Consider the following 26,233-nt stretch of genomic DNA (forward strand, 5'->3'; position numbering starts at 1 on the left):
GCGGGGTTCTGCCTTCACCCATTACCCGTACCAGGCTCTGCGCTAATACAGCCGAACTGCTTCTGTTTCCTGGTAGGAGATCAAGAGCACTAGTTGGAAGCTTTGATGTGACTGATCTCCCCCTCTCGCTGTGTGAGCTGCTGGTGGAGAGCAGGAGCTGCACTTTCTCCTTTTGCTTCATTGTTTTGGGTTTTTAGATTGCTAAACGCCCTTTTGATCATGGCTGTAGGCAAAGGCTCGAGTGCTCCTCTCCCCTGCACCTGTATAAAAAGAGGGGGAGCTGAGGACAATGGCCCAGTGCTCTGGTGCCTTTGTGTTACACGTGGCTTCCTGCTCTTCTGTGGTTCTCACTCCCTTGGCGTGCTGGGATCTCCAGGCCTCTGAGCCCCCTTGCATGTTCGGGTGGCAGGGTTTGCCTTCGCCTTCCTCACTTGTGCTGGCTCTTTGCCTTGCTGGTAGCAGAATTTGACCTCAGCCTTGCCCGGGTGACCCCTTGACAAGTCCAGTTGCTGTCCTACCAGGAGCTCTGGGTCACTAGGGAACGTTGCTTTACCCTCTCTCTGTCCCCATGCAGCTCCGTTGCCCTGAGAGCAGAATGGGACCAAAGAACAATCACACAGGGAAAGGGCATGGGCAGGTCAAACATTTACATGGAAAGCCAGGTCTAGGCCAATGCTGAGGCCTTTGAGATTTGTGACACATTTAGCACTGATGAAATGGCTGGGTTTGACAGCCCTGGTGACTGGTTTAATTCCCAGAATAGATCCGTCCTGGGCAGGCCCATTCAGCCCGGGGGCCAGTTAGCATGCTGGTATTGTGATGTGCAGCCCTGCCCCCAGGAGCTGGTGGGACCCTAGCTTGTTTCACACAAGCCACCGAGCAGCCATCTGAGTTGACTTGATTTTAATGACGATTAGAACATGTTTAGCTGTTCCAGTGCAGGATTTACTTAGTTCCCATTTCCCTCCCTGAAACATGCTCCTGTTTCAGTTGTACTGAGGCAGAGGCTCTTGTGTTCCCTCTAAATATAGAATTCTTGGCGATTAGAATTACCCGCCCCTGAGACAACAGTGAAAAGAGAGAAAACCCCAAAGCCGAGCCCCAGAGCCTCCAGGATGTCACTGAATTGCAAGGCTGCGGAGAAGGCTCAGAGATCACAAGAAGAGTGAAGCTCGGGCTCTGTCTGGGCGCGTCTGCATTTCAGTAACACACTTTCTTAGCAGGGAGCTGAGCAAGTGAGAAAATGGCTATCAGCCAAGAGGAGCAGATCATCTCTCCTTCTCTCCTCTCTCCATTGGCCTCTCCTTCTCACCCTATCAAAAATCCACACGTCCACAAATATTTAATGTGACGGCAGAAAATAGTTTCTAAATATTCCAATGGGATTTGCAGTGCTTATAATTTGTTTGGCACTGATAATTACATCTTACATTTTTCTAGCTTTACTTAAAACTGTGTACTGCTCACCCATGCATTTAATTATTGCTCTGCGACTGCTACAAGGTTATTTATTAAAGAGTTATTTTATCTTGATACAGTGGATCTTTTTTCTTATTCCCCTCCTTAATGTTGTGTTATTTTCATCAGAGAAATTTCAGAGAGTGAATGCAAATTGCATAGCTCCCCAATCTCCGTCTCCCGTACTTTGCTATTAGTATGTCACTATGCTGAATGCTGATGTCTCCAGTGCTGCAGCACTGTAATGATATATCCTCTTTTATATGTGGTTGTCAGCGCAAATAATTAGACCTAAAAGTTATAGCTGAAATATAATCCAAAAATGGCAAGGCCCTGTTTTGGAAATTGTCTATAAAATGTCAGCATTCAAGGATGCATTGGGAACATAAATAGTACAGCATTGTTTGAGCACAAGATTAGACTGTAAATGCATTTTTCTGGTTCCAATTTTTCCTCTCCTGCTGTTGATTCTGACAATAGATTGTGAGGCTCCAGTAACTACCTTTCGATTTGGAGACCTTGCTTAAAAGAGAGAGATGAAAGGTGTCTACAGCTGCGTAAACCATGCAGCCCAATGATCCTGTTTCTAGGAGGTTGTCTCCTAAGTTCACTCCTTCCCCACCTCAAGCAAGTGGCTTGGAGAAAGAGAGGGACTTGTAGGCAGTAGGCTTGGAGTTGGGGTGCCAAGACATTCCGCTTCCCTGGGATTCGCTTGCTCTCCAGCTCAAATGTAATGAGACAGGGAGTCTGTCGCCTCAGAGATGTCTGGTCACCTCCCCAAACCCAGGACATTCCTGGGGGGGGGGGCAGGGGGGGGACGGCTGCTCTTTTCTCATGGGGGGAGGGAAGAGGAGGGGAAGCCAGGAGCAGAGGGTTTGGGTGCAAGAGGAGCAGCAGCTGGGAGACTGGGGGGTCCCTCATGCCCAGGAGAACAGCAGAGACAAGGCAGCAGCAGAGGCTCTTGTGAACATACATGGGGGGCAGCACTGATGGGCTGGGGGAGAAATCTGCCCTGCCCATCCCTCACCTGCCACTGTGTGATTGGCCAGGGGAGTGGGAGCTGGGGATCGTGCTGGTGCCACCATGGCAAGGCAGTGAGAGCAGAAGGGAATCGGTTTGGGAGCTGAGGGAGACCAGGGAACAGGTGCATGGAGTACAGGGTAGTGGGGGGGAGGAGCATTGAGTTTTGGGGTAGAGGGGCTGTGGGAGCTAGAGAGAGGGGGTCTGTATATGGGGAGGGTACGGGGGGGCGGGTAACCAGATGTCCTGATTTTATAGGGACAGTCCCGATATTTGGGTCTTTTTCTTATATAGGTGCCTATTACCCCCCACACTCTGTTCCGATTTCTCATACTTGCTGTCTGGTCACCCTGGGGGTCGGGAGAGAGGAGTCAGCTGCTGTTGCCAAGATAGCTAGTGGGAAAAGACAACTTCACTTCCCCCTTCCCAGGGCTGCCGCCCTTGTTTCACTTTGGAAGTCTGCCCCCTCCCCACACACACTCTGTAGCATTTCCACTGGGGCCGGGCTCTGCTCCAGCACATGAGAGATGTGATGGCTCTAAAGGTCTTGGTTAACCCTTGAGTGTGTGAAGCCCTTGGTGCCCGGAGTCTCCCAGGCTGAATGGGGAGCAGAGAGAGGAGGGTAGACCTGCGGGCTCTTCGGGTGGTGAGGTCACTCTCTCACAGAATCAGAGACTTGGAGGAACAGCCGCTCCAGGGGTGAAAGGAGCAGGGCAATCGATCCAGGCTCTTTGCGCCAGCTGCAGGGAATGTGCACGCTAATGCATGCTAAATTATTAACCCCTCTCAGTCTCTTCCGTCTGCGCTGTGGTGTTGCTTGTTTCTCCCACAGCTCCTCGGAGAATGTGCACGGTCCTTTCACCCTCTCCTATATGATCCAGAGCAACGGCTCCGGTTGCATTGGGTGATTTACCATTTCCCTCCCAGGCAGGGCGCTCAAAGGGGGAAGCTTGCTGAATTGCTCTGTGTTATGCAGCCTTTCAAGATGCCCAGTTCTGGGATGAATGGCAATGAATCTCATTTTTGACAGTCTGCTGGTTTAAATGAACCTCTGAATGATACTATTGTCTGCTGAAATCATTTTAATATGCACAGCAATTTTCCCCATGCTGTTCTTGCAAAACCTCCAAACCACCTTCTTTGATCTTGATCCAAAAAGAAGATTTAAAAAAAAAATTGCAAATTCTTGTCAAGAAAATTGTAGTAAAAAAGGGAGGAAGTTACCGCAAGAAATGGAGAGTAACAAAAATTTCCAAAGCGTTTAAGTGGCATCACAGGCTGCACTAGCTGTTGTGATTTGACTTGTAAATTGGTTTACATTTCTGGAGAGCTGCTCTTCGAGGGAGTTATGCTGGTTTAAATTATTAGTGGGTTCTTATGCTAGGGGAAGCAAGAGACTTACAGAACTGGCTTGAGCCAGAACAGCCTGTGTGGGTGCTATGTAAGCTTCTCGGAGAGCTCTGCCCGCTCTCTGCAATGCCAACTGACAGCAGCTCTGCTTGTCCCACTGGACCAGCCAGTAAAAGAAGCTGCCAATGATCCCCAGATGATGTGCTGGTTTGTGTGAGAGTTCCTCTCCTGTATTTCCCTTACCGACGGTCTGGCTAGATTCGAATCATGGCCAGATTCGTAACTAAAGGCATCTCCGAGCCTCCCCCTCTTTCTTTTCCCCTCAGCCCTGGTATCCATTGTTACTAGCCGAGAAGGTGTGACTGAAAGGATGCTGCCCCTCACTCCACTTAGCCGGGAGCCCAGCTGAGCCGCCATTGATTTCCCAGCCCCACTCTGGTGAGGGAGGGGGCCAGCTTTGTGGCAGTCCCTCAGTGCGTCACCAGCAAGACTGAATCAGTCTCTCAGAAGTAAACTTAGGAGGCCAGGTTAATCTCCTCACGTCCTAGGTGTGAGCGCACGATGGAGCCTCCTTGCCAGCACCGGCTGCTGGCTGCTCTCGGTACCACCGTGAGGTGTGGGCAGATCAGCTCTCCCTGGGCACTCCAGCTAGACATGCCCAGACACTGAGGTCTGGCGGGGGGTGCAGCAGGGGATTGGGAGGGAACAGAGGCCCTCGGTTGCCCACTGATCTGCAGAACCCTGGCTGGTTCACCTCCAGGGCACACTGCAGGGCCTTCACGGGCCCGGCCTTTCCCTGGTTCGATGGCCAGTCTCCCTAGTGCCCCAGGATGTTCTGTCAATTCCTGTTGCTTCTCTTTTGCGGTAGTTTTAACCTGCTGCAAATTCTGCACAGATTCTGCTGCCCAGGCCGTTTTGGCCTCTTTGTTGCGGTGAGGCCAGCACAACCCCTCTGTGGAGTGAGGCCACAGGCAGAGGGGGTCCCTAGGGCCCCTGGTCCAAGGGAAGCAGAGCGTGGGAGAAGAAGAACAAAGGTAGTGCTGTTTTTCCACCCATCTTCCCGGCTGTCAAGTAGTGGCCGGTCTGTCAGCAGCTAGACCCATGTCCAGCATTGGTGGGAACGGCCTGGCGACACTCAGTGTGACCCAGCGTAACGGGGCATCTGCAGTCAGCTGCAGCCCTCAGGAGGGGTGAGGAGCTGTTCCCACCTAGGATGGTGGAACAGTGCATTCAAGCAATGCACACATGGCGGGGGGGACAACAGTCCTTTAAGTAAAGGAGAAATTGTGCTAAGATGTAACCAAGAGGCCTCCTGGGACCATCTCCCTGCCCCACCAGCCTATGCGACTGTCACTCAAGGACAAGGGTTTGCCTAGAAGCCTTTTGCTTGTATTGATCCGCTCTGGAGAGGGGAGGAGAGAGTATTTTCTTTGCCATTCATCCTGTCCCTAGGCGCGCAGACCCCCATCTCCAGTATATTGTCTAGCAGCCTTTTCTCTTCCCCTGCCGACAGCATAGTAAACAGCAGCTTTGAAAAGGGGCCAGAGGTTCTCTCCATAGCACGCTGCGGAATGAACGGAGGGGTTTATCGGCAGATTCACAAGCTGTGTTCCTTCCGAGCAAGGGCTGACAGCGTTCCTCGCTCTGACAAAGGAGAGCCAGGGACTCAAGTCTGAGGGCTACATGTCAGTGGGGCCCAAGGCTCTCTGAGCCTGAAGTGAATGGCAGGGGATAGGTTGGGGAGCAGTTGTGTCTGTAACAGGGGCCCTGTCTATGGGGTGGCAACAGAGGCCGTTCTAGCTCTGTTCTCACAGGATTGGGTTTGAGGGCTGTTTCTGCATGCTGGGTTTTCTGAGACTCCAACCCTCCTGCATGGCCCCTCGGGGAGAAGTCGCACTCGGTGTTTTCCATTGTCCAGTGTCTGCATACCTGAGTCAGTGTGCATCCCCCTTAGCTCATTCCCTTCGCTTTGTGACCCCATCCCGGCCTCTCTTGCCTGCCTGGTGCATGTCAGATGCATGAACAAGTGCTCTGTGCAGACCTACAGCTTTTCTCTCTCATTTTTCTTCCTTTTGAAAATGTGGGAGGTGCAGGGAGATTGCTGTCCCTGCACTGGGACCCAGTCCAAACAGCGGCTGGCTGAAAGAATTCCGCACCGTGTTCATTGGAAAATGGAACCTGCCTCCTAAGGAACGGTGCTGGGGCGCTTTGAGTGAAAACACACCATCATGTTAAACCCATCGCCATGTCCATCGAGTACGCGCGGTGTTCTCATGACTGTGTAGCGCTCGAGGAGAGTTTCATTTCTGTCTGCTTGGGGGAGCGCTCCCCTGTCAGGCAGGTAGCGCCTCACTGGCGATCACACGTGTAGCTATTGATTTGGGATTTAATAATTGATTAAAAGAAACAACCAGCAAGACTTTGGATTTAGACATCTTAAAAAGCACACGTTATCCTTCCCCCTGGCTGGTGAGGAGCTAATGAGCCCTGTTTTGTCTCCACGAAGATGTGTAGTACACACACATTGTTGACAGCATTGTCTAATTTATCACCAAGTCATAGCTCTGTTGTACATCTAGCGTGGGGGCTTCTGTGTTCAGTCTATTTCTGCAAGTCTGTTGATTTGGGAATGAATCATCAAAGAGCAGCTAGTGAAATGGGATTAGGCAGTCAGCCTGTCAGCCGCTGCGCAATTTCCAAAGAGTTTTTGCAGTGCCAGAGCTGATGTGGGACGATGCCCAATGCCACCGTGCTGCCCACGGGCCCTGCATCAGGGAGTCCTTCCAACTCCCCGGGCAAAGTGCTGGGACCTGGAGCTACCGGGATTCCCTTGAAGATCCCGCTCTGTGACTGTTCGCTGCTCTGCCAGCCGTGGTTGCACTGATTGAGAGTAATTGGGAATGGATGGCTCCGTGTGAGTGAGTCAGTCGTGAACCTTCCCTGGGCTTTGACATTTCCTTTCCAGTGGAGAAGGCTGGGGAGCGCGAGGGTTCCAGGCGAGACACGTTCAGGCAGTTTCCCTTTTTAACTACACACCAAACTGCATTAGCCCAGAGCAGACAGAGATTTACAGGACACAGTTGTGTTTCTCCAGCCCTGCTTAAATAGGCCCATAACACCAACCCCGCAGAAGGGGCCTCGTTTCTCAGTGTCATTTCTCGGACTGGAATGCATACAGCTGGCAGCTTTAGAGCTTTATTGTAGCTGAGAGTTGCTTACAAATAAGTCTTGGATGAAATGCCCTGCAAGAGATTGCTATGGAGAGATGCTTTGCAATGAAATACGGAGAAATAGGTCTCCCAAAGTGCTGCCCCAAAGGTGGGACGGGTTCTGGCAACCCAGCGCTCGCCTGTCGAAATGGCGGTGATCTCACAGCCGTCAGGAATAGTGTTTCCTGCCCAGCAAGGTGATCGGATCAGGCTGTGACATTGTCATGCAGCTCTGGTGACTGTTTCTTTTTCTGCAGTAACCCCAGTGCTAATTCAGAAATGCCCCCCCTGCCCAAGCCCTGTGAGGTGTAGGGAGTGGGTGGCGTTGCTCGAAGCTAATAAATTGAGCAGGTAATTCCATTTTTCAGAGCTTCAGTGGGCCCTGTACAAAGAAAGCATGTGAGTGGCATTTGTGCATGCTTTCCAATTAGAGGGATGTAATGTAAATGGGGGAATGGTTCATGTTAGTAATAGCCTCAGTTTGGGGGGAGTGGATGGGCCAGCCCTTAATGAGTGGTTCTAATAAGCCAGTGGCTAAGGAAGGAGAGCAGCGTGTGTGCAATTTGACAAAGCAGCAAACAGCGTTTGTGCTTCGTTATATCTATCTCTATGGATAGATATACGCCCTGTCCGTGAAAATGTCGAATCCCCTTGCTGTAGCTGAGTGCCACGTGCCGATCCAGTGACACCACTAACTGTCTCCTCCTTGTTACAGTGCGGCGTGTCGCACCTCGATTCTCGATCCCTCCCAGCAACCACGAGGTGATGCCTGGGGGGAGTGTGAACCTCACGTGTGTGGCAGTGGGCGCACCAATGCCCTACGTGAAGTGGATGGCTGGCGTGGAGGAACTGACCAAAGAAGATGAGATGCCTGTCGGCAGGAATGTCCTGGAGCTGAACAACATTGTGCAGTCTGCCAGCTACACCTGCGTGGCCATGTCATCTCTAGGCATGATCGAAGCCACGGCCCAGATCACTGTCAAAGGTAAGACCCGGCACAGCCCCCCCAGCTCTGCTGCTTTTCAGAGGGGTGTGGAAGTGCCTAGTCCTTCCCTGGACTGCCGTTGGGTGCACTCTGTACACTGCAGGGGCACGGCAGCCTCATGGCCCTGCTGCTTGGGAAGAAAGTTCACAACCCGCAACCTGATTTTTCCATTTGTTTTCCAGCTTAGATTTGACTGTTCCCGCCAGCGGCCTGTCTCCTCTCCCTGTGCATGGAGCCCACGCCTCCCTTGGCAAGGGAGAGTGTGGGAGGCTGCTTGCCTGTGGACAGGCCCTGATGTGCCAAGAGGCATCACTGGGGCTCCAGGTCTGTTTCTCCGGGGGAATTCTGACTCAGGTCTCCAGCCAGCGAGGCCTGGCTCAGCCCCTGGCAGGTTGCAGCTGCGTCTTAGCAAGGGCACCCTGAGGCCCCGTGACCCAACCCTCCTCCTTGTCGAGGGACCCATTTTAAACAGGGATAAACCCGGTGCGATGCCCTTGGGCTGTGTGCATAGGGACTCACCGGTGAGTGAGCTCAACTGCCCGCTATGCCCTCAGCCTCCACCCTCTTTCTTGCCCTCTCTCTGCCTCCCTCCTCCCATCCTGCACTGTCTCTAAGGTGTTGTTCCTGCTGTAACACTGACAGGCGTTTCCTTCACTTGGCCCCAATGTGGGCTTCACCTCACTATCGATTCCTGTGGATGCAAAGCCCGGCGCCCAGGGCCGGCTCTAGGATTTTTGCCGCCCCAAGCAGAAACAATAAGGAAATTTTTTTTTTTACTCCTTCATATAGCACAAGAACTAGAGGTCACCCAATGAAATTAATAGGCAGCAGATTTAAAACAAGAGGAAGTATTTATTCACACAATGCACAGTCAGTCTGTGGAACTCTTTGCCAGAGGATGTTGTGAAGGCCAAGACTAGAACAGGGTTCAAAAAAGAACTAGATAAGTTCATGGAGGATCGGTCCCTCGATGGCTATTGGCCAGGGTGGTCAGGGATGGTGTCCCTAGCCTGTTTGCCAGAAGCAGGGAATGGGCGACAGGGGATGGATCACTTGATGATTCCCTGTTCTGTTCATTCCCTCCGGGGCACCTGGCATTGGCCACTGTCAGAAGACAGGAGACTGGGCTAGATGGACCTTTGGTCTAACCCAGTTTGGCCGTTCTTATGTTAACACTTCAGTGATCTCAGTGTCAGAATTCCTGTGGCCCAATATATTGTCTGGTTATGGTTTGACATGCCACCCTGTGAAATAACGGCTGTAAAAGTTGGTAATTTCTCTGGCTGCATGTACTGTAATACTTACCGGGCGTCCTTATCATCCGCCCGTCTAACTGCACTTGCCATGAGCTCCCTGCAGCCTAGCATGTTGTCTCTGTGGAGTTAGTGGCGTGGCCCCAGATTGTGTGTGGTGTTTAGGCCGTTTTACTGCGTCCCTTTGTGAAGCTTACTCCTGGGGGTGCCGCCTAGCCCAGGTGAGCACCTTTCAACTGCCAGCTCAAGACCCCGACAACAAGCATTCCTGCATCCCTCTTAAATTACCTTTATTTAGCCTGCTGCTGGCAAGTGCTTCAAGCACGTCTAATAATATGATTGCTCTGTTTATCCTCCCATTAAGAACCACTTCATGCAATATATGACGATATAAAAATGCATGTTTCAGAGTATGAAATGATTTCTGCCTTTTAAAGAAGAATGTTAATGGGAGGTGCCAGCTCCATTTTTATCCCTCTGCACATTACAGGAGTTGAGCTGACTGAATTATTTAAAATGCTTCTCTCTCCTTCCAATCCCAGCGCTGCCGAAGCCACCGACGGAGCCACTAGTGACTGAGACAACAGCCACCAGCGTGACCCTCACCTGGGACTCTGGTAACTCCGACCCCATCTCTTACTATGTCATCCAGTACAAGCCCAAGTCCTGGGAGGGCCCGTTTCAGGAGGTGGACGGCGTAGCGACAACCCGCTATAGCATTGGTGGCCTCAGCCCGTTCTCGGAGTACGAGTTCCGCATCATTGCCGTCAATAATATCGGACGGGGGCCTCCTAGCGACCTGGTGGAGGCGCGGACTGGAGAGCAGGCTCCTTCCAGCCCGCCCCTGAAGGTCCAGGCACGGATGTTGAGTGCCAGCACCATGCTTGTGCAGTGGGAGCAGCCGGAGGAGCCCAACGGACAGATCCGAGGGTACCGGGTGTACTACACTACGGACCCCCATCTGCCTCTGAGCATGTGGCAGAAACACAACACAGACGACAGTCACCTCACCACTGTGGGCAGCCTGATCACAGGGACCACCTACAGCATCCGTGTCTTGGCCTTCACCTCCGTGGGAGATGGGCCTCCCTCGGACATCATCCAGGTCAAAACTCAGCAGGGGGGTATGTATGAAACCTTCTTTCTTAATGCTGCCGTCCTGCTCCCGGTGCTGCGTGTCCCTTGCGCTCTGCCCCCTGCATGCTGCTCTGCAGGGAGCCTTCTGTTTATCGGGCTTCTGAGCCCCGCTGGGTGCTTTACCAGTCACGTGCCAGAGTGACAGCTTAGTGCCAGAGACAGCAGCTTCACACCGTTAGTGAGTGTCGGGGGGAATCTGTGTCAATTTCAGCAGAAATAACAACCGTAGCGACTTGTGTTGGACTCTGGCTGGACCCCCGTGGAGGCCGAGTAGCGCACCCCTGCTGCCGTGCGGGCTGTCTCTGGGAGGGTATGTCTGTGCAATGGAAGAGGCCTAGGGTGCAGATTGAATCAGTGACTAGAACGAGCATGGCCTGGATAGCTCTGGTGGGTCTGCGCTGGAGTTGGATGAAGTGAGTCCCAGCTCCAGCAGACAGACAGACGCACACAAGTTCTGGCTGAGCGAGTGCGTTAGAAATGGCCGTGGAGCAGTGGGAGGGGCTGGCCGCCTGAGCACCTACCTAGGTTTTTGGACGGGATCGTACTGGGGTCGTTGGCCCCTCCCACCGCCGGGCTGCACAACTGTTTTTAGTGTGCTAACTCGGGGAGAGCTCAAGCGGGTCTGTCTGCTCGAGCTGGATTTTCAGCTCCACTGCCCGCACACCCTTGGTCACCGGCCTGGCCGGAAGGACTCGTCGCCTGGCCTGGCCTGAGGGCCAAGGTTAAATACAGAAGATCCTTTCCAGGGCCAGGTTCAGCCTATGGGAGCAGAGTCTCTGCCGCCCTTTGTAGCGCCCAGGCCAGCACTAACTGTATTGTATTGGTCCCCAGTTCCAGCCCAGCCAGCTGATTTCCAGGCAGAGGCAGAGTCTGATACCCGGATCCTGCTGACGTGGCTCCCAGCCTCACAGGAACGCATTACAAAATACGAACTGCTGTACTGGGAAGGAGAGGATGGGAGTCAGGTGAGGAGTCTGCCTTGGCTGCGGCCAATGAATAGTAGGGTCAGAGCGTGATGATCCAGCGGCTGGGGAAAGGCCACCGCTACCGTAGCTGGAGTATCTTGGGGCTGCTGCATGGCAGGACGGGAACAGAAGTGTTTTCTCCCTCTTGCGTCTTTACCGTAGGGTGAAACCTAATCTCAGCCTGTCTCTCGTACACATTGCTTCTCCAACACGTGGTGGATTCCCATCGAGTTAGTCTGGGGTCTGTGATCTGAAGCTCTGGTGCCTCGAGAAAGCACAGTGCAATGATCTCTGGGTTTTAGCAAGGCATTCCTAGTGCTGGGCTGGCAAGGGACAGGTGCAGGGTAATGAAAATAAAGCGTTCAAATGGGCTATAACATTGGCTACGAAACGTGGCTGCACGGCTCCAAGACCAGAACTGCTTTGGAGGCCAGGCGGCCTTGGCAGCTGGACCTTCAGGAACGGCCATGCAGCCCAGGAGAAGGATGTGGAGGTGTCCTGGGGAGAGTCCCTCCAGAATCCATGTTGGGTCCCTGGAACAATCAAGACCACCCCAAAGCAGCCATCTCAGATTTATCCCTGGGGCAGTGCAGCAGACCCAGAGCCCTGGTGTCCCATTGCTGCGTGTGTACGTGGTCCGGTTCCCTGTATGTTTCTGCCAGAAACAATACCAGTCGCTTTGCAGGCTGAACTCCACTGAACAACAGTGAGTTCCTGTAAGCAAGCGACTCGCCCTTCCTGCAGGACAGAGGTTGATGGAGCGCTCCAGGGGACCCGCCTTCCGCCTGGGCATCTCCAGGCCTGCTACAAACACTAGCCAGTCCATGAGGTGGGGCTTTCTCCCCGTGTCACAGCCAGGCAGGGATTCTCCAGGACTCCGTGCAAGTCTGAGACAGAGCACGGAATAGAACCCAGCTGTCCTGAGTCTCACGCCTGTAGTTAATGGTGCTCCCACAACCTGGCGCAGGGAATTAGCGCTGTGCAGACCGGCGCGCGGCGTGGGCAGCACCGTAAAGCTGAGCGACTTCCCTGGGGAGTCGTGGCGGTTTAATTCAAGCAGCTCGGGGCACTGGAGGGGTGTTTGGCAGCACGGGGAGCTCAGGCGCTCGGGGCAGTTCTGTGAGCGTGGCCACTGGCTCCCCCTGGCCTCGGGAGCTGATCCCCGGGGAGAAATGTTGATCTGCTCTTCTCTAACTGTGAAAAATAACTGGAGTCTCCCATCCGTTTTCCAGCGCAAGGTGAACTTTGACCCAAGCTCATCGTACGCGGTGGAAGGTCTCAAGCCTGACACGCTGTACAAGTTCCAGCTGGGAGCCCGTTCGGAGCTGGGGCTGGGGGTGTACACCCCAGTTCTAGAAGCCAGAACTGCCCAATCCAGTAAGTGTCCACAAGGCTGTTAGTGAGGACAGAGCAAAGGCAGCCTGGTTTCCACCCGGGCATGGGGTGCATCAGGGCTCAGGGCTCCTGCCCTTGTATTGTCAGACCAGCCACTGACACATAGCGACCCGGGGCGGGTTAGGGAAAGCCAGCCAGCACTCCGGTCTTGGCCTGCTTGGCAGAAGGCGATATGGTAAGTCCTGTCTGTGTCGTTCAGCCATGCCGTCCTTCCCCGCAGGTAGACTCACAGAGACACTGAGGAGGGAGGAAGGTGGGCTGGCAAAGTGCCTGGGAGAGGCTACGGGGCAGGGTCATGCGTCTCTGTGAGTTTACTTACATGCCGTCATGCCATTCAGATGGGCAGGCCAGGCTCAGACTGTGCTAGACTCTGGCAGCTTGAGAGCGCCTGTCTCCCTGGCCATGGGACACTCTCATTCCTCCCCCTCCCCTTCCCAACCACCTCCCCGGCTGCCTGTCTGCGCAGGGTGCCAGGCGCAGGACTGCGTTAGATACGTTTGCAAGGCAGGGCTCCCCTGTGCTGACTGGCGGCTGGGAGACCAGGCGTAGGCGTGGGGCTTGTGTGTGAGTGAATGAGGCGGCTGCTCCGGGGACTGCAGGCACGAGGGAAACAACCACAAGCAGCAGGGAAGTTAATCAAGAGGCCAGATTCTGAGGTGATCCTGGCACTATCCCTTTCCTCCGCTCCCTGCCCCATGTGATCGCAGAGCAGAATTCACTTGGCTGTGATTGGCAGCTCAAAGTGCTGCCCATAAGCAGATTAGGGCTATGAAAGGGCTCTCCGATAAGCTCTCGTTTTCACTAACCAGTTCTGGGCTTGCTATCATGCAAAGAGCATTGAAAGGGGCGGAAGGAGCATCTGTCTGGGATTTGGTGACCATGTGGGGTGAGCAGTTGGTGAAGGCAGCCGGCTTTCTCTGCATGGAGAGCGTCTCCTGTTCCTGCTGAGGTGGCCATCAGAGCAGGAGGGCAGCAGTGCCACTCATGATTAGAATGACCTTCCCTTCAAGGAAAAGGCTGCAGCCCTGTTTTTCCCTTCTCCCCATTAGCATATCAATCACCAGGATCCCAGCAGCCCAGTTAAACTAGCGCTCCGGCTAATGGAATCTTAGTGCCTGAGCAATAGATTGGACATAAAATATAGAGAGAAGCTCAACTCAAGCCGTTATAAATATTTGAACGCTGGAGAACGTGCTCTGAATATGGGGATTTGTCATTTTATTTTTTTGCTGGTTTTGATGCCACTCTCATTGCTGGACAAAGGGTTGGACACCTCTTCCGCCCCTCAGCTAACAAAGGCAAACAGGCAACGGACGCAGGCCCCAAGTGCTGTGTCGATGGGATTTAGCTAATGAGGAGCAAGGCATTCTGTCCCCACACAGTCCGTTCATCAAGAGCACTCCGTGTGTAGACAGGCCCTGAGGAGCCCTGCCATTGTCAGACTAGGAGAAGCCACTCCTTGGAGACAGACTCCTCAGGGAGGAGCAGACCCCTACCTGCTCTCTGGGCTCCTAACCTACTCTGCACACACCGTCCACTCACCAGCACTTCCAAAGTCACCCTCTTAGAGATTTGGCTTTCTTAACAGAGACAGCAAAGTTACCCAGGTCGGGTGTCCACACCACAAGAAGGGTGCTGACAAATTGAAAAGGGCTCAGAGAAGAGCCCCAAGGGCAACTGAGGTCTAGACAACGTAGGGGTGTAGTGGATTCTCTGTCACGTGGAGTCTTTAAGTCAGCAGTGGACATCCGTCTAAAAGCCCTGCTCTAGCCCAGCCTGACGTTATGGGCTTGATGCTGGAATCACTGGGTGAAATTCTCTGGCCTGCTGTGCAGGTCAGATAGGTTCCCTCTCACCGTAAAATGGGTATTGTTCGTCTGCACTTCAAGTGATTGTCCCCTCTGCCGTTCCATCTGGTTGCCCTGGAAAAGGCGTTTAGATGGCAGAGAACAGCAAGCAGAAGCAGTCAGACGTGTACGGTCTGAAGAGCCTGTTTCAGGTGATATTCCTGGCACTGACAAGCAAGAGGCCAGTCCTCATAGGCTCATAGACTTTAAGGTCAGAAGGGACCATTATGATCATCTAGTCTGACCTCCCGCATGATGCAGGCCACAAAAGCTGACCCACCCACTCCTGGAATAATTCTCTCCCTTGACTCAGCGGTTGAAGTCCCCAAATCATGATTTAAAGACTTCAAGTCGCAGAGAATCCTCCAGCTAGCGACCCCTGCCCCATGCTGCGGAGGAAGGCGAAAAACCTCCAGGGCCTCTGCCTATCTGCCCTGGGGGAAAATTCCTTCCCGACCCCAAATATGGCGAGACCGTTATGGGTTGCTAGCTGGGCTTTCCCCTGCCGGGAAGGCTCTGAAAACCGGAGTGCTCTGCAGAGAGGGAACCAGCATTCATTGACAGACCAGGGGCTGGGGCCAGGGGTCACCTTCCGCAGCTATACATGTCCACACAGGAAACAGAGGAGGATGTGCAGCCTCTTAACGTAGACTCCAGCAGCACAGATAGGACCCTCAGCTCCTGAAGTGTCTGGGCAAAGAGTTTTCCATTCCGAAGTGCTTGGTTGAGTTGAGTTTTGCTCGGACACTTCACAGCAATCAATACAGTCTTGCAGGACAATACAGCCGCACCAGACATGGGGTATAATTTAGCAGAGGAACCCCTGAGCTGTGCCTGGCAGGGGACGTGGGGTGGGGAAATGTTGGATCCTGCAGGGGGACCTGTTTTGGAAGTAGTCTGTGTGCCGGTGAAGAGCAACGAGTCGCCTGCCAATCTGAGACGGCCCTGGCGGTGGGAGCACAAAGTGTCTGCAGAAGCCGGGGCGCGGCCCACCCTGTGCTTGGTGAGAGACTGGTTAGGAAACTAGTTTAAATTCACCTGCTGGGGTTCTGCAAAGGGATCTGGAATTTAAAGGGGCTGATGGTCCCCCAAGCAGGTGTGGGAGGCGGATGGAGTAAGGACCCACAGATCTCCTCACCCTCCCCAATTCAAGCTGCTCTCCCTCCAGATTTGCCAGGGTGCTTGGGGCAGATTTTCCCCTGGTAAGGAGCCTCTGAGCTGGGTAGGGGCACAGGCCCACTCGTGCCCAAAGCCGGGCAGCAGTACGCAGTCTCCTGGCCCTCCACCTGCTGTGAAGTGGAGGCAGTGGCGTGTCTGCGGGGAGTGGTGAGTGCATGGGTGTGTGTGGGTGTGTGTGTGGGTGTGTGTGAGCCGGGCCTGCGGCCTGCCCAGCACAGGGGATGGACATTTCCATGCCGGGGGTGGTTTAAGTTGACCCTGCTTATGTTACTGCTTTTTATTTTATTTCCCTTAAGCATTAAGCGACTGCTTGTGTGTTTTGCACATTGTCTGTGTGACTCTTACCCAGCCAACAGGCAGGATGGAAAGGCCGGCGAGACGCCTACCTGTGCTGCCTTGCAGCGAGGGCCCTTATTACAGCAGCTCCTCGTGTTAGGTCCCGGGAGACGCTGTGCAGAGCAAATGGCCGAGCGAATGCTGGCCTGCCTGCTTGACCTTTACAGCTGGTGGTGGAAGGGAAGGGCTTCCCGGAGCCTCATGGCTCCTCACTTCACAGGCACCGCCTCTGAGGTGTCCCCTGAGACTCCATTCTCTCCCTCTGCCTTCTCTGTCCTCCCTCTGACTGTCGTCTGGGCTGTTGATACTCAGCTGTGTGTGCGGTTCCTTCAGTTCCTGAGCACTGCAGGGGGGGGCTGTTCTCACTGCAGGCTGCGGGTAACCTGTCAGCACCTCCTGCAGGTCGTTGTCCTTTGCTAATTCCCCTCCTGCCCCATATTCTCTTCCTTCCTCGTTCCCAGCAGGGCCAGGAGTGGTGGGCTGGGTGGCACCTGTGTACTAGTCACCTTCAGAACAGGCCACCCACCATCTTCTGTCCCCAGCCCAGAGCTATCGTTCCTGCTGGCGTGGCTCAGAACTTACTGTTAGAGGCAGATGATTTTCACGTCCACTTCGAAGCGAAACCTTGCCTGCCCTTCCCTCCCCCCCACAGGCTGGGGGTGAGGCTGGGGTGGGGTGGGGTCTGAAGCCCATTGACAGGTAATGAACAGGCTGGGCCCACTTCCAGACGTCCCTTCTCACACGACAAGCACAGCCACATCCCTGCCAGCCTCAAAAGCTCCACAGGCTCCTGTCCCGGTTCAGGATACAGTGCCCAGTTCCCTCTCTGGATTTTGTTCTAGCCAGTCTTCCACGCGTCTTCTCTCTGTTCTCCTGCTGGGTCTGCCCTCAGCTAGCCCCAGGCTCCTCTCTGCCCTTCGCTCAGTGTCCCCACTTCTGCTGCAAGAGCCCCCTCTTCTGTCGCTTCAGCCTTCTGGGATTTTGGTGCCTCTTCAGCTCTGTTTGTTTCACATCTCAGTTGAAAACATCTCTCTTCTCCCTGGCCCCATGTCTCTCTCTCCCCCTCTCCATGCTGTTGAACGCTGTCACGGCATGAAGCCCCAGGCAGCGGGGGAGGCAGTACTGTGTTGCAATGCTGCCCGTCAGATATTCAGATACAGACTGCCCCAAACGACTTCTAAAGAAGGAGTGGGAGAGTCTACAAAGCTCTCGGCTGTATTTCATTGCTACTTCAGTGCTCAGTTGGCTGGGTAAGAGTTCCCTCTACATTTTGTTTTTCCTTCCGCTCATTTCCCTTCATCTCCCCACTATCCCTAGCCCCTTCTGCCCCACCCCAAGAAGTCGAGTGTGTAAGCACCAGCTCCACTACCATCCGGGTAAGTTGGGTGCCACCGCCTGCTCAGAGCCGCAATGGGGTCATCACGCAGTACTCCATTGCCTACCAGGCGGTGGACGCAGAGGACGGCGCCAAGCACGTAGTGGATGGAATTGGACGGGAGCGCTCCAGCTGGGAGATCAAGGACCTGGAGAAATGGACAGAGTACAAGGTGTGGGTACGGGCCCACACAGATGTGGGGCCTGGACCAGAGAGCTCCCCGGTGCACGTGCGCACTGATGAGGACGGTAGGTGTCACTGAGCTGCTCCTTCAGCCACTTCCCTGCAGGTATCAGGACCCTTCCTTGCTGTTCTGCCTAGCACTCCTCAGCCTGTGCCCAGTGCCCGGAACGTGCTCGCTGCTGGCCGGCCATAGCGGGACCAACGCTCCTTCTCTCACACCAGGCGCCAGCCTGGCAGCCTCTGCCACGTGCCCCATCCTGCTGCTGGCCTTTGTGCTGGCCTTTCTGTGCCTTGCGCGGGGAGCTCAGGGCAGGCGCCAGGTGACGGGATAGGCAGAGTCCTGGATGCCAGTGGTGCAGCTGGCCCATCGCATGTCTCCCGTTTGACCCCACACACACACACACAATCCTGGGCCTGCCAGGTAAGTGAGGAGGCCACTTGCCTGGCACTCAGAGCGCAGCTCCCCTGCTCAGGCTTCTCCTGTAATGGAAGCACTGTAGGGCGCCCCCCTCTTCTGGCAAAGGCTGTAGGGCGCCCCCCCAGCCCCGGCAAAGGCTGTAGGGCGCCCCCCCCCCCCCGGCAAAGGCTGTAGGGTGGGGCCCCCCTCTCCTGGCAAAGGCTGTAGGGTGGGGCCCCCCTCTCCTGGCAAAGGTTGTAGGGTGGGGCCCCCCTCTCCTGGCAAAGGCTGTAGGGTGGGCCCCCCGGCAAAGGCTGTAGGGTGGGCCCCCCGCCCCCGGCAAAGGTTGTAGGGTGGGGCCCCCCTCTCCTGGCAAAGGCTGTAGGGTGGGCCCCCTCGCCCTCCTCCCCCACCAAAGGCTGTAGGGTGGGCCCCCTCGCCCTCCTCCCCCACCAAAGGCTGTAGAGTGTGGTGGGCCCCCTGGCAGTGGCTGTTCTCTCCTGCATTGTAGGATCAGGATTTAAAGTTTGCTTGTTGGCTAGAAATGCAGAAAATCAGAGAGAGGAAACAAAGTCCATTCGAGGCTCATGGATATTGTTGGAAAGCTGCTTTCCACCCTGGCTCCCAGGCAGGCCACAGCTTACGTAAATCTGTTCTTCCTCTCCAGCACCAGACTATCCCATGTCCAGAATGCGTTCCTGGCTGGGACGGCCTTAAACAGAAATTGCATTGCATTAGCAAGTCTGTCAGTTATGTCAGCAGGGCTTAAGCCATTCCCTCGGAAAGTGCCAGTGCTCGGCGTGACAGGAGGCACTTCCGTGGTTTATGCTGACCTCAGAGGCTGTGCATGACAGTGGGAGGGAAGCGGCAGAGAGGCGAATGGAGAAGTATCTCCGCATTGCCCAGCCAGCTTCACAAATTGAGACCAGACATTTTGCAGTTTCACTAAATGTGCTGCCACTGTCCCTTGTGCCTCTTCAGCTGTGGGATGTGGTGTATGGAAATGTTCATTGACTGTTTGCCTGGCTTGATGAATACATCTGTGTGTACTGCTGCCTGTATTGTTTGCTTCAATTCTCATCCAGCCGAGTCGCAGCCCAAGGGAAGCTGCTACCCTAGAAATGTCACAACAAGCTCTCCTAGTTAGTTTTAGGGCACCGTGCTTGGACATCCCAGTTCAGCTGTCAGAAATGATTTCAGATTCCTCCAACATGCTGATGCTCAGGAGATGTCCCCAAGGAAGGAATGTGAAATGCAGAACCCTGAGTGAGATGAGAACAAACTGAACTTTCCCTCTCCGATCTCAGACCCATCCCTTGCTCACATCGCTGGCACGGGCAGCACAGCAGAGTCCCCGAATGGGGGAACCCGCCCAGTCCCCCCAGGACCGGATTCCTAGCAAACGCTGCACAAGCGTCTTCACCTTCGTGTCCCCCGGCCCAGGAGCTGCTCCTGCTGCGGCCAGGGCTGAGGTTCTGTTACCCAGCGAGCTCAGATCAGGAGCATCTTGCCTTTCGCCCCGGTTCCCAGCTGGGGTTCGGCTCACTCGCCCGGGGGAGGAAGCCGTGGGACTCGCCCGCGGTCACTGAGTGGGTTGGATGACAACGCAGGGTGCACCAGGCTTGTGGTGGTAACCACTTGGCCACAGCCCCCTGCACTCTGACACCTCCGCTGGCCTAGCAGTGTTGAAATGCCCACTCCTTCCCTTCTCCGTTTTATTTAATTATCTACAATTAAGAGAGACATCTGGGGAAAAGAATGAATTGCCCGGAGGCTTCAAAGTCGTGCTTTCCTGCTGGGTAGCTGTTTCTTCCCGTCTAGTTGGTTGGAATAGCAACATTCATTATTTCTGCATGTCAGCTATCCATCCCTAATTACCTAATTGGGATGATTTCTTGCTGTGCTGGGAGTTGGGGCATATGGGCCTTTTACAGGCCTGGATCCTTCCCGGGGAAGGAAGAGTGGGTGGGGGCCGCTCAGCAGTGGGACAAAGGACATGAGCTGTGTCCTGCAACCAGCTCCTCGGCGCTCGCATGGCGGCGATACCCTCCAAAGGGATGTGACTCTGTTCCCAGCTGCTTCAGCCCGAGGGAGCTTTCCCAGAGCAAGGGAGAGGCGGCTTTTTCAGCACTGACAGCATTCAGTCAGCGCGGGAGCAAAAAGGCAGAAGGATGTCATGTTTCCAAAGGCAGACAGGGTGTAAATATACCTTGAAACGTGCCTCACCTGGCAAGGAAATTGATATTTTCAGGGCGCCATACGTTTTCATTTTATTCTCCGAAAGCATTCATCAAGCCAGGCATGAAGTGCAGGCCCCCAGGCCCCTCTCTCTGGCCGGACTCAGTGACTGCTCTCTCTGTACTCTGGGTTGCTCTTTTCCCTTCCCATTAACCTTTTGTTATTCTGGCAGTGTCCGTGTGGGATCTGGGCGGCGGTGGGGCATGTGGGGACGTGTGTCAGTTTCAGGGCCCGTGTTACATCTGCCTAGAGCGGCGTGTCTATATTTGAGCAGGGCGCCCGCCCAGGGGAAAGTAAACAGCAGAGTGCAGGTGGCATCCTGGAGCCATAGGCAAGGTGTGCTCCTGTAGCTCCCAGCCCGACCCATTCCCATGGGGACAGTAGGGCTCTGTCTGGACACCAGGGAGATCCGGGTGCAGGGAGGTGTGTGGGGCCAGGTTTGAGAGGAGGCGGGGGAATGAAAGTCCCGTGGTGGTGGGAGTGGTGTGACCTGTGCCGTTAACACTGTCTGTCCAATGTGTGTTCTAGTGCCCAGCGCCCCACCACGAAAGGTGGAGGTGGAGTCTGTGAATTCAACAGCCATCCGGGTCAGCTGGAAACTGCCGCTCTCCAACAAGCAGCATGGACAGATCCGGGGATACCAGGTCACTTATGTGAAGCTGGAAAACAATGAACCGCGAGGGCAGCCTGTTATCAAAGATGTCATGTTAGCAGAGGCCCAGGTACAGCATGGGGACCGCGGGCTGGTGGGCATGGGACAGTCACTATTGCTCTGTCTGCGCAAACACCAGATGTACACTGTGATGTGCAGGACACAGGACACAGCCAGAGGCCACTAAGTCACTGGCTAGACCCAGGGACAGACCAAGCTGATTCCTGGAGGAGACTTGTGGCTGCCCCCTTTGGAACAGGGGTTTGCTGGGCTCGTGGGCTGGTGACGAGGTCAATGAGAGGATGATTGCACTGTCCGCCTCCCTTCCACCCCGCGGCTCCCCTGAGGTTCTGGGGGAGAGCTCAGCTGGCAGGGATTTGGTTCCTTGTAGCCCCATCCCTGCCTGTGAGAGGGACGTGGGGAGCTGGCACGTAGTGTCTGCACCTTGCCAAGCAGGGAGTGACCCTTCAGAGAGCTTTAAATAAGTCTTTCCTGTCTGCTGCCTTCTGCATTGCCAGTGTTCAGCAAGGGGCAGAGCCACCTTAAGGTACAGCTCCCTAGGCAGGACTTGCTTCATGTTTGCCCAGCATCAAACCCAGCCCCGCCTATTTGCACATTGCGCCGAGAGCCATGAAATTCCCCGTTGCCAGCCATGCCCATTTACAGCTCTGCTTTGGTCAGGTGAGACTCAACCTAGATTTACCTTTGGAAACACAAAGGTAGACAGAGCAGGCAGGTCTGAGAGGGCTGGGCAGGAGTGAAGAGGTGAGGCGGACCTTGGGAATGGATTTCCCTCGCTGCATTCACTCTCACTCCATGCTTTGGGCTGCCAGGAGGCTGCATGGTGCGCCTCGACTCCTGCAGTGTATTCCATGTGCCGGCCCTCGCTCTGGTCACTCTAGACTTCCAGCACAAGAAAAAGCAATCGCCCCTCCCTGGGAGGAACTTTCCTGGGGCCAGAGACGTCTTCCGAGCCTCGCCTGAGGAGAGCCCCGAGCCCTGCACGGGATGGACCTGGGCCATTCTCTGCCAAGAGAATTGCACAAATGAAGTACACATCCCCTGCTGCAAGTGACAAGTGGCCGATTCAGACCTCGCCGGCTTGAATCAAACCCAGTATAAACACTGGAGAGCTGCAGCCATTAATTGATCCATCTCCTGAATGCAGCTCTGAATCACTTACCCGTTTCTCAGCAGGGAGCACAGTGCTCAGAGCAGGTTTTCCCCACTCAGACTCTGAAGGATTAAACCCAGCAGCAGTGTGGAGAAGGACAAGGTAGAGGAGAGGAAATGGGCTGAGAGCTCACTGAAGGGCTGAGGAAGTCGCTGGGGTTTCACATGCTTCTTGATTTGAATAAGTAGAAAAGCCACCTAATGGCCTTTTCCTTTCCCACCAGAGCGTCATCTTCAGGCTGTAGCTTGACCAGTTTATCGCCTGCCTGTTTCGTTCGGGGCTAATGGGTTAATCCCAGTGTTAGGCCAAAACAAGCACTACTGCTCGTGTAGTTGCCTTCAGAACCTTTCCTCTTCAGCCGGTCAATCTCATTTTCATTTCTGGCTCATTTCCTGGACAATGGGCAGTTTAGAGAGAGCAGCTCTGGTCTCTGGAGCCCCCTGCGAGCTCACTTCAATGAGGGTAGATTCCACTTTCCGATGTGTATCCAACTCCTGTCAAACGTTCCCTAAGCTCCTTTTTGCAGGGATGTGTCCGTGCCCCTGTAGGAGGGTAAGCCCTGCTGTGTGTGTGTCTGAGACCATGTCGGTATTTCACAGCACCTCAGCAGCTGTTCCGTAGCCAAAGATGTACAAAGGGGGTAGGTAGTCCTCGTTAATTAACTGTCATCTTGTCTTGCTGAAAGACTTACCCATATTAGGCCTTGGGCATCCAGGGACGGTGTTGGTTTGTCCCAAGTTTTTTGGTTTGTTTGTTTTTCACACACAAGTTGTGGTCAAGCAAGCAAGTTGCAGGGTTTTTTGGCCCTGTGGAGCACTTGTCAGTCTTTGGCATTATGTGGAAAGTTCATTGCTAGCTGTGGAGTCTCCTAGGTACTTCTCCAAGCTACAGATCATGCCAGTCCCCTCCATTTCAGGGAAGTCCCATGGAGTGAAATTAGAAGGGAAGCTAAGGCAAGCTGGTAATTGTCATGAGGAGTATTGCTTTTCAGGAACCAGGTGGCTGCAGAGATGAGCTGATAACTTTGCAAGGAGACGTCTTCTGTGAGTGATTAGGAGAGAACTTTCCCAGCGCCAGCAAGGAGGAGCTACTGATCACTGCTTGTGCAGAAATGTCAGGCTTTTCCAGGTGGACAGGAACAAGAAGAGAATTAAGAAGAGAATTAAACTGATTGCATATCTGGGGTCAGAGAGGAAATTTATTTCCGGGCATGTGGACAGGGCCCCTCCTGGATGATCTGCTGATTGTGAGTGGGCACAGTCTACCCCAGGGGTGGGCAAACTACGGCCTGCGGGATTGCCCAACGTGGCGCCATGGACCCGGCGCCGCTCTCAGAAGCGGCCCCCGGGCGGGGGGGCACAGGGCTCCATGTGCGTTGCCCTTGCCTCCAGGCACCGCCCCCCGCAGCTCCCATTGGCCGGGAATGGGGAACCGCGGCCAATGGGAGCTTCGGGGGAGGTACCTGCAGGCGTGGCAAGGGCAGCGCACACTGAGCCCTCCGTCCCCCCTCCCCCAGGGGCCACAGCGCTTCCTGGAGCGGCACAGGGACAGGGCAGGCGCCCCAACTCAATGCCCTGGCCCTGGTGCGCGCCACTGCCATCCCGGAGCCGCTTGAGGTAAGCGGCGCCGGGCCGGAGCTCGAACCCCTCCTGCACCCGGCCCCCCAACTCCCTGCCCTGAGCCCCCTGCCTGCACCTCGCATCCCTCCTGCACCCCAACTCCCTGTCCTGAGCCCCCTCGTACACCCCGCCCCCCAACTCCCTGCCCTAAGCCCCCTGCCTGCACCCTGCACCCCAACCCCTGTCCTGAGCCCCCTCCTGCACCCCAACCCCTGCCCTGAGCCCCCTCGTACACCCCGCACCCCTCCTGCATCCCAACCCCTGCCCTGAGCCCCCTCCCGCAGTCTGCACCCCTGCCCTGAGCCCCCTCCTGCACTCCGCACCCCAACTCCCTGTCCTGAGCCCCCTCATAGACCCCATACCCCTCCTGCACCCCGCCCCCAACTCTCTGCCCTAAGCCCCCTGCCTGCACCCTGCACCCCAACCCCTGCCCTGAGCCCCCTCCTGCACCCCAACCCCTGCCCTGAGCCCCCTCCCGCAGTCCGCACCCCTGCCCTGAGCCCCCTCCTGCACCCCAACCCCTGCCCTGAGCCCCCTGCCTGCACCCTGCATCCCTCCTGCACCCCAACTCCCTGCCCTGAGCCCCCCTGCCTGCACCCTGCATCCCTCCTGCACCCCAACCCCTGCCCTGAGCCCCCTACCTGCACCTCGCATCCCTCCTGCACCCCAACTCCCTGTCCTGAGCCCCCTCGTACACCCCGCCCCCCAACTCCCTGCCCTAAGCCCCTGCCTGCACCCTGCACCCCAACCCCTGCCCTGAGCCCCCTCCTGCACTCCGCACCCCAACTCCCTGTCCTGAGCCCCCTCATAGACCCCATACCCCTCCTGCACCCCGCCCCCCAACTCCCTGCCCTAAGCCCCCTGCCTGCACCTCGCATCCCTCCTGCACCCCAACCCCTGCCCTGAGCCCCCCCTGCACCCCAACCCCTGCCCTGAGCCCACCCTGCACCCCAACTCCCTGCCCTGAGCCCCCTCGTACACCCCGCACCCCTCCTGCACCCTGCACCCCAATCCCTGCCCTGAGCCCCCTCCTGCACCCCAACCCCTGCCCTGAGCCCCCTCCTGCACCCCAACCCCTGCCCTGAGCCCCCTCCCGCAGTCCGCATCCCTGCCCTGAGCCCCCTCCTGCACTCCGCACCCCAACTCCCTGTCCTGAGCCCCCTCATAGACCCCATACCCCTCCTGCACCCCGCCCCCCAACTCCCTGCCCTAAGCCCCCTGCCTGCACCTCGCATCCCTCCTGCACCCCAACCCCTGCCCTGAGCCCCCCCGCACCCCAACCCCTGCCCTGAGCCCCCCTGCACCCTGCACCCCAACTCCCTGCCCTGAGCCCCCTCGTACACCCCGCACCCCTCCTGCACCCTGCCCCCCAACTCCATGCCCTGAGCCCCCTCATACACCCCACACCCCTCCTGCACCCCAACCCCTGCCCTGAGCCCCCCCGCACCCTGCACCCCAACTCCCTGCCCTGAGCCCCCTCGTACACCCCGCACCCCTCCTGCACCCTGCCCCCCAACTCCATGCCCTGAGCCCCCTCATACACCCCACACCCCTCCTGCACCCCAACCCCTGCCCTGAGCCCCCCCGCACCCTGCACCCCAACTCCCTGCCCTGAGCCCCCTCATACACCCCACACCCCTCCTGCATCCCAACCTCTGCCCTGAGCCCCTTCCTGCACACTGCACCCCCTCCTACACCCCAACCCCTTGCTCCAGCCCTGCATACAATTTCCCCACCCAGATGTGGCCCTCGGCCCAAAAAGTTGGCGGTGGTATAAGACGTTGCTGCTAAAGCGGACTCTGAATGGGTCACTGTTTGAGGCTGAGAAACCCAGAGGGAGCAGCTGGAGCCGAAAGGCAGAAGAAAGGGGAATGGAGATGTGAGTTATTCAGATAATAGGGAGCCGCAGTGATCCAGAACCATTGAAACTGTGCGGGAAGCCAGCAGCGAGCAGCAATCCTGGTGCCGGAGAGTATTTCTTTTCCTTTCCCAGCCGCCTTCCTAGGGACTGTAATTGGCTGTTGGAAAGGTCCTGTGGTGGAGTCGAGGCCTCTCTTCTGCCATGGCTGTGCTGTGACTGATTTTCTCATCAAAGTTCTTGATATTTCAGTAAAGGTTTAGTCAGTGCCCTCGCCTCCGACTGACAGACAGCAGGCAGATCAGCATCTGGCCTTGGGGAAGACCTCGCAGACAGCGACAGGTGCTGCGGTATCGCAGACTTTGGCCTGAGCACAACCGCATGGCTGGGCTGCATCTCCCTTGTGGGCTCTGCTGGTGGCGCAGGAGAGAAACCACGGCTGGATGCTGGCAGGGTTCTAGTTTGCCTGGGGCTGCTCTCATCCGCCGCTCCGGTCTTGTGAGTGGAGGCTCCCCGTCTCTGGGCTGCTTTGGGAGACCCCACGAGAGCAAGTGACTGGAAGCAGAACAGTTTTTTTCACTTGTGCTGGGTCTGTGGCTCCTG

The 26,233-nt window shown here is 55.7% G+C and overlaps 1 protein-coding gene across 21 annotated transcripts in view; it reads left to right on the forward strand.

Annotated features, from left to right (window-relative positions):
* The window catches only part of PTPRF (protein tyrosine phosphatase receptor type F), a 560,345-nt gene that overhangs the window by 459,331 nt on the left and 74,781 nt on the right, over positions 1-26,233 (forward strand). For 16 of the 21 annotated variants that reach the window (XM_065555287.1, XM_065555291.1, XM_065555298.1 and 13 more), the window contains 6 exons: positions 7,753-8,022; positions 9,818-10,399; positions 11,244-11,377; positions 12,610-12,754; positions 17,452-17,757; positions 20,856-21,049. In XM_065555287.1, coding sequence (XP_065411359.1) covers positions 7,753-8,022; positions 9,818-10,399; positions 11,244-11,377; positions 12,610-12,754; positions 17,452-17,757; positions 20,856-21,049 — 1,631 coding nt within the window. The remainder of the gene's footprint in view (positions 1-7,752; positions 8,023-9,817; positions 10,400-11,243; positions 11,378-12,609; positions 12,755-17,451; positions 17,758-20,855; positions 21,050-26,233) is intronic. The other 5 variants (XM_024103891.3, XM_065555299.1, XM_024103892.3 and 2 more) reach the window with 1 other exon arrangement.

The sequence above is a fragment of the Chrysemys picta genome, chromosome 8 (genome assembly GCF_011386835.1).
Source record: "Chrysemys picta bellii isolate R12L10 chromosome 8, ASM1138683v2, whole genome shotgun sequence".
NCBI classification, from domain to species: Eukaryota; Metazoa; Chordata; order Testudines; family Emydidae; genus Chrysemys; species Chrysemys picta.